Source organism: Tupaia chinensis, unplaced genomic scaffold (genome assembly GCF_000334495.1).
Source record: "Tupaia chinensis unplaced genomic scaffold, TupChi_1.0 Scaffold000467_1, whole genome shotgun sequence".
Classification (NCBI taxonomy): domain Eukaryota; kingdom Metazoa; phylum Chordata; class Mammalia; order Scandentia; family Tupaiidae; genus Tupaia; species Tupaia belangeri.
In genome coordinates, this window is record NW_006159976.1 from 109,500 (window position 1) to 116,979 (window position 7,480).

The following is a 7,480-nucleotide window of genomic DNA, read 5'->3' on the forward strand; positions in this document are numbered from 1 at the left end:
AGAGGAAGGACTGAATTAGCCCCAGATGGGTGCTAAGCAGGAAAGTCCCGGGGCCGGGCAGACAGAGGGTTCTTGTCTCACTTCCCCCCTGGCCTGGAGCACTGTGCGAGCTTTGAGGCTGTCATCATAGGACTGACAGTGATAGACAGCCTCGTCCTCAGCCTGGAGCCCTGAGATGGTCAGGGAGGCCGAGGTTCCAGACTTGGAGCCAGAGAATCGATCTGCGATCCCTGAGGGCCGATTGCTGTTCTCATAGATGAGGAGTCTGGGGGACGTCCCTGGGAGCTGTTGGTACCAGTGTACATAATTGCCACCGATGTTGTTGCTGCTTCCAGTGCAGGAAATGGTGACCCTCTGGCCCGGGGCCCCAGACACTGAGGACAGCTGAGTCAGCACAGACTGGGCCCAGGTACCTGGGGGTGGGAGAGACACAGAGAGGGTGATTCTCGGTCTAGAGATAAGAGAAGAATGCAGGGCCCATGCTCTCCCCAGACCCTTCCCCTGGCCCTGTCTCTAGTCACCTGTGCAGTGAGCCAGGAGGGTGAGCAGGAGAGGGGACCAGGCCATGGTGGAGGGGTCCTTGGAGCCTTGCCTTCTGTGCCCACAGCTGAGGCAGAGCTCCCCTCAATCTCTCCCTGCTCCTCTTCAAGCTCTGAGGCAGGGAGGGGACGTTCATGCAAATGAGCCTCCACCCCCAGCTTGCTGGTCTCACTTGGCACTAGGTTCAGGCCCCACTGCCTGGGGATGACAGGGTTAGGAGAGGTGGGGCTTTGTGGTCCTAGGAGTGCAGAGGTCACAACTGAACCCTGAAAGGTCAGTAGGCAGAGCCAAAAGGCTGCTCCCTGCTCTGATCACCTGAGACCCCCTCAGGAGTGGGTTTTGAGTGCCCCCTGGTGTCCAGGCCCAGAAACAGCATCCTCTTACTTGACCACATCCTTTCAGAGACAGCCCTGCCTCCCCCTGCTCTGGCCTCCAAGCGTCCTCAGTACCACGCTATGTGGCCCCTGACTACCTCAGATCTCAGTTTATTCTCTCTGTGTCGGCCCTCTCAACTCTCATAATGAATATAAAAAATGAGCAGGTCACTTTCCCTCAGTTTACCCTGTCCTTGACCCAGGACAGTGTGACAGGTATGTCTCTCCTTAGCAGATCCTTACTGAGCATGTCCCTGGAGCTGCCTGCTGTGCCCCCACAGGGGTGTAAAATGAGGAGCTGCACAGCCTCGACCTGCCTTAGAAGCTGGCCTTGATGAGGACGCCCGAGGGCCAAGAACTACAGGGACCTCCCTGCCTCTCCATCACCACTGGGCTGAGACCTGAGGGGCCACCGTGCAACCAAAGACCTGAAAGGAGATGAGGGTTTGGAGGCCTCAGGGAGGAGGAGTCAGAGCCAACAGCTCAGAGCTGAGGGGACAGTTGTTGGGTTCAACAGAGGATGACCTTCAGCTCATGAAGTAGATAAAGATGGAGGAATACAGGGATGAACAATGAGATCTCGGTGAGGAATGAGTCTCCGAAGGAGACCTGGCAGGTCCTGTACCCCAGGGGTCCAGAACAATGGCCTCCATCAAAGGACTGCTGACAGCTGGGGGATGACCTCAGAGGTCGTGGGGAAGGGAAGGTAGGCCGAAGCCCTGGTAGAAGGCTGTGGCATGGAGAATGCAGGAGAAAAATTGTAAAAGGATTTCTGAGCTCCCTCTTAGGGCATACTACACAGGAAAAACAGAGAAGGTCTGTAAGCCCCATGTCCTTCTCTGGAACTGTCACATAAACGGCTTCATCAAAACGACTCTGACCAAGCTTTGTGAATTTCTGTCTTCCTAAGAACATACCAGCAGAATGAGAGATGTGACATGTGCACTTCCCATAATTTACAGAATCATTTCCTCAGCTTCTTCTCATTCATTATTATCCTATGCCCCGTCTCTAGGTGATATCCTAATATCGCTAAAGAAATTCCCCACCCTCTTAATTCAGTGTCGGATCTGAGGAGTGAACTCTCTAACACAGGAGTTCTTGCACCCTGAGCGATTCCTGAGATACTAAAGATGTAGTTTGGTGCCCCTGTTGTACTGTAGCCATCCCTACTCTTTAGAGGACAGTGGCCTACAGGTGAATATTTAGAGTCATCAGCCTATCGGTGTGAACAGAGCTGAGAATGAGGGTGAGAAACTAGCAGGAGTACCTTCCGGGGAAAGGAAATGGCTCAGGGTCTGAGGGTGTAGCTTGTGACTGGGTGGAGAATGAGTAACTCCGAACAAAAGCTGGAAGCGAATCCATGGTGGGAATGCCAAGAGTCCATGTGGGCCCTTCGCAGTTGGCTTTGTGTCCTGAAGGGACAGTGTCACATCTGGCCAGTCAGGCTCCCTCTGCTCCCAGGACTCAAGATGCAGTACAGGAGGTGAGTGAGACAGCATCATCGTGCTGACCTCCCTTAACTTTCTTAAAGGGCATGTACTTCCTGTGCCAATAGGAATTTTTCTCACGTCCTCTCTCATCTAGATAATGTGGCCTCCCAAGGCCAGGTCTCCCTACCATTTAGTCTACATTGTTCCCTGAACTTCACTGATGCAGGATGGCAGGGTGATCAGACCCAACAATCCTGCCGATTATTTCCCATGGTTCATGAAGAATTAGAGACATGGACAGAGAGAGGAGACAGCAAAGTGGAGTTTATTAAGAGAGAAAAGGTAGAACCGAGCTCCAAGCAGAGAGTGGATCCCAAATGAGTTGCCAAAGAGGAGCTAGAAGGGAGGGTTTTTATCTAACAGTCTGAGCAATGAGCTGACGTTCTGATAGTGAAGTATGAGGTTTTTCTTAACACACGGGGTAATTAATTATGTTGACAGTCTACACTCCCAGCAATCAAGGGTCTGGGTAGTTAATATTTTATCTTACAATGGAACTAGGGGGACTCGTTCTTTGTTCTCTTTGATGTACTTTTCATATACGTTGTTCCTGTCTTGTTCTGAATTTTCTTATTTTTTAAATTATTGACTCATTTATTTAGTCATTCACTACATTATTTCATCATCAATACGATATACAAAATATTTTCAACCATATACATTGAATATTGGCTCAATTAAGGATATTACCTACATGCTATCATCACACCGAGAGCTGCTGTCAGTCCCAGGGAGGGACAGGGGAGGGACAGTCAGACACGTGGAAGGGAGGACAGATCTTTACCTCGCTTCCTCATGGGATAGGAGCATGTGGTGACAGGCAGGATATACCTGTCAGACAATGACAAGCAGGCTGGAGCCCCGAGGTGGATGAGGGGCCCAGTTGATTATCCCAGAACAGGAGAATCAGGCAGGGACACCTGAAGGCTCATCACTGCTGTCCTGGGTCATAAACTCCGGAGTGCTTACTGGGAGACTTGCTGACCAGTAGCCATGGAAATGCCCACAGCTGCTGCTCCCCTTGTAGGTGAAGGTGTCCTTGAGCTCTGAGCATCTCAAGGGTCTCATGAATGGCTGAGGGCTTGAAGGAAATGGGACTTTCTGCTCAGCGTGTTCCCCAAACACACCCCCTCTCTACTAATTGTTGAATAGTTGAAACGGGGGCTGAGAAGAGGGTGACACAGTCCCACAGGAGCTCCCCCCGTCCTGAGTGTGACCAGGAATGACAGAGCCATGTCCATGCAACCTGCCTCTCCTGCCTTCCCTAGAGTAGGCTCAGAATGTCCCTGACAATGGGGGAGCCTCACCTCCATCCTCTACTGCTCACATGATGTTTCCTGTCCTGAGGTCCCTAGTCCTCACATGCCCCTGGCCTCACCCTCCCCTGCCTGCTTCCTAACTGAAGGAGCAGATGGCCCCCGTGAGCCTGGCCAGTCCTGGTGGGGAATTCCTCTTGGGCTGTGTCCTCGTGGTCACTTCACATCTTAGTGCCGTGTACTTAGGACACTGAGCTGCTCCCAGTCCTGAGCTCAGACACTTGGGAGGGAAGTGGAGGTCTCTGCACTGGCTCCACCAAGAGCAGCATCCATGCTACAGGGGACTGTCCCCTCTGCACTGGCCCCCGGACTTCAGATCAAGAGAGAATGGAGTGGACCAGCAGGTGGTGTGGTGATTAAGGTGCTGGACACACCCACATGGCTGACCATGGTTTGAGTCCCGGACCTGGCAGCTTGCTTTCTCAATCTTTCTCTCTCTCTGTCTCTCTCTGGTCAAATTAAAAATAAATGAATTAATAAATAAAATAAATAATTATTTCAAAAAAGAGAGAGAGAATGGAGGGAAGTCTGCTTCCTGCTTGGAAGAGAGATTAGGCTGCTGCACTGAGTCTGACTTTACAGCTTGATCAACAGGCAAAGCATCAGTGTGGTCCTGGGTTTTCTTTTTCATTTTGGCGTTTTCTTTTCCTGAGGTTCAGAAACACTGACTATTACACCAAGAGAAACACCAAGTCACTGATCTTCCCGGGTAGGGTTGCTGCACATACAAGTGACAGGGCATGGTAGGAGACACAGGCCAGCAGCTCAGTGACTGAATGTGTCCCACTTCCCCATCGGCCTGTGTCACTGTGTAGGCTGTCCACATCCCAGGACTGACAGTAATAGTCGGCCTCATCCTCAGGCTGCAGCCCCGAGATGTGCAGAATGCCAGCGCTGGCCGAGGTGTCCTTGGATCCAGAGAAGCGACTGGGGACCCCAGAGCCCTGGTGCTTGTTGGAGTCTGAGTTGTACCTCAGGAGATAGCGGGGACGGCTCCCTGGCTTCTGCTGGAACCAGGATATGGGATAGAGCTCCACACTGAGGTCACTGCTCAGGGTGCAGGTGAGTCTGGCAGATGCTCCCAGAGACACAGAGAGAGAGGATGGCTGAGTCAGCACGACCTTAGAGAGAGAGCCTGCAGGGACAGACACTTCTGTGTGAGGGAGCAGGGACCAGTGATTTAGACCACAAAGGTTGACCCACACAGAGAGCTGTCCCATGTCCCCAAGGCCTATCCCCACCTGTGCACTGAGACAGGAGCACCAGCAGGAGAGCAGTCCAGGCCATGGTGGACACACCTCCTGGTCCCCACCTGGGCTAGGCTGCTCAGGCTTGTCTTATCCTCCCTACTGTCCCCAGGGAAAAGCAAATGCATTATGCAAATGCACTCCACCCCGTCATGTGACTTTCAGACCCCAGCTGATCTCTGGTTCAGGAGGTGGAGGGAGGGCCCCACAGGAGTGTAACCCCAGGAGGGAGGAGGAGGGAGCAGAGGCTGGGCGCATCCCCAGGACCCTGCCCAGGAGCCTCTGCCAGGCCCTGAGAGCACCAGGCTGCTGGGTCTCAGCCCTGAGCACAGGGCAGTCAGCCTCTGCCAGCCCTGAGGCCAGAGGGGCCACCCAGTGTGAGGAGTCCCTGCAGCACTGGACAGCTCCCAGCACCCACCCCTTGCTGGTCTGAGTGTTTCAGGCTGAGGATAGGGACACATAAATGTAGTCCAATAACAAAGAGGTGTGAAAATAATACTTTTAATTGCTTTCACGTAGGTTAAAAATAAAAAGGTAAATATTTGTATTCTGTTTGTTTTTAATGGTATTTTTTATTATGCAAATATTTACTAAGCATAAAAAATAATGTACTAAGGGTGGACACTCCCCGACTCTCGCCTCCACTGGCCAAGCTGTCTCCAGGCATCCACAGCATCAGAGATCTCAGCTGCTCTCTCCTGTCCCCCTCCTCTCCCTCCTTCCAGTCCAGACTGGGCCACAGTGTCTCCCTAGGATGATGCCAACCCCATATCAGGTCCTCCTGTCTCATGTCTCCCTCAAATTACTCCCAAGGCACCCGGAGAGTTGCTGACCCAGTGCTGCTGGGAGCTGGTCCTCCCACCTTGCAGCCCTTCAGGGACCCCTCTGCCCCTCGTCCTCACACCCTGGTCCTGGCCTGCCCTTTATCCTCACATCCTGCCCCCACCTGCTCTTCATCCCCATGTCCCCACCCCCACCTGCTCTTCGACCTCACATCCTGGCTCCCACCTGCCCTGCATCTCTGCAGCCTCACTTCACAGAGCCCCTCCTGGGACCTTCCTGCCCCCATCCGCAATGCACAGGCCAGATGTGGCCTCTGTCATCAAAGTGACCAGCGTCTTCCTTGGATTCGATTCTGCCCTTTATGAACACACTCTGACCCTCCCCCTCCGCATGTCACACTCCCCTCATTCCCCACATCCCAGACCAGACCCCACCCCTCCAGAGCAGGCTCTTGTGGCCCAGACTCCCACCACCCTCAGCCACTCCCCCACGGGCCCCTTCCCCACGTGGGTGCTCCTGCTCCTGTCTCTTCTCTCAAAGCTCCTGCTCAGTGGCTGACACTAAGAAGCAGATCTGGAGCCAGGAAGACAGCTGACTAATTTGGATTTTCTAATATTTTTAACTAGAGTCGAGTTCATAATTCCTCCCAGTGGAAACCCACTTGTTCAAGGTCCTGGAGGCTCTAATGCTATTCTGAGCTTGGAGAGCCCAGAACCTGCCCCTTCCCAGACTGCCCCACAGCGCCCCCTGTTGGATCCCCAGCTGCACTCCCTCCAGACCGTAGGACTCAACTGAGGACATTGGGCACTAGGCCCCTGATGATGATGATCACCTTGGATCACCCTGGTCAGGGATCCTGGAAAATCAGGTCACACAGAAAAAGCAAATCTAGCAGAAAAGGCAAATCTTCCTTCCTCAGGGACTTACTGGTGTTTGGGGGATTTTCGGGTTGGAGGCAGGAGGAATCTAGAAGCGATAGACAATGTTTCCCAACAAAGTGAGTCCTTAAAGCAAGACTTCTGGTGTGTGTTGGCACGTGGGGAAGTGAATCTATTAACACTTGAGACAAAAGGCAACGGAACAGCAATGTGCCCCCAGCTCGACACAGGTCCTGATCCCGGACTTCCCAGTCCCTCTGCTGTGGGGAATCTATGTCTGCCCTTTATTGTCCCCCAGGTCAGAGTACTCTGTTACAACATCCTGCTGGGCGTTGGAGGGGCAGACAGCAGTCAGGCTAGGTCAGGGAGACCCCAAGGGACCCCCTGGAGTCACCACAGACTGTCCTGCTTGACGCTTTCTGTGACTTGAGGCCATTCAAAGGTCCTGCATTTTCCGAGGGGAGAAAATGGGCACAGGGAGGGTCTGATGAGCCATTTCCCTCCGAGGTCACCTGAGCTACACACAGTCCCAAGCAGTGAGGCAGCGAGGGCATGGGCAGGGAGCACACAGGGGAGGCTCAGTCACACTCCCGTGGTCTGGAGCCCTGTGTAAGGGCCAGTGTTGCCTTGATAAGTCCCTCCATGAGAGTCGGCCTCATCCTCAGGTGCAGCTCAGAGATACGCAGAACACCTGCAATGGCCGAGGTGTCTTTGGCTCCAGAGAAGCGGCTGGGGATCCTGGAACCCTGGTCCTGTCTGAGTCGGACTTGTACCTCAGGAGATCCTTGGAGGACTCCTTGGCTTCTGCTGGTACCACTGTACACGATTGCTACCAATATTGCAGCCCTG

The 7,480-nt window shown here is 53.3% G+C and overlaps 2 protein-coding genes and 1 gene segment (V, D, J or C); all 3 read right to left on the minus strand.

Moving 5' to 3' along the window:
- On the minus strand, window positions 1-610 carry LOC102487300 (immunoglobulin lambda variable 1-40). The gene is made up of 2 exons (XM_027774674.1): window positions 522-610; window positions 1-413 (listed from the first exon to the last, which is right to left on the minus strand). The coding sequence occupies exons 1-2, from the start codon at window positions 565-567 to the stop codon at window positions 16-18; spliced, it is 444 nt and encodes a 147-aa protein (XP_027630475.1). The 5' UTR covers window positions 568-610; the 3' UTR covers window positions 1-15.
- Window positions 611-4,394: 3,784 nt separating this feature from the next.
- On the minus strand, window positions 4,395-5,010 carry LOC102487717 (immunoglobulin lambda variable 5-45). Its single transcript, XM_027774675.1, has 2 exons — window positions 4,965-5,010; window positions 4,395-4,858 (listed from the first exon to the last, which is right to left on the minus strand). The coding sequence occupies exons 1-2, from the start codon at window positions 5,008-5,010 to the stop codon at window positions 4,395-4,397; spliced, it is 510 nt and encodes a 169-aa protein (XP_027630476.1).
- A 2,199-nt stretch (window positions 5,011-7,209) lies between these two features.
- LOC106735639 (immunoglobulin lambda variable 4-69-like) overlaps window positions 7,210-7,480 on the minus strand; it is a 1,677-nt gene continuing 1,406 nt past the window's right edge. The window contains 1 exon segment of the V gene segment in view: window positions 7,210-7,383. Within this exon segment, the coding sequence occupies window positions 7,210-7,383 (174 nt within the window).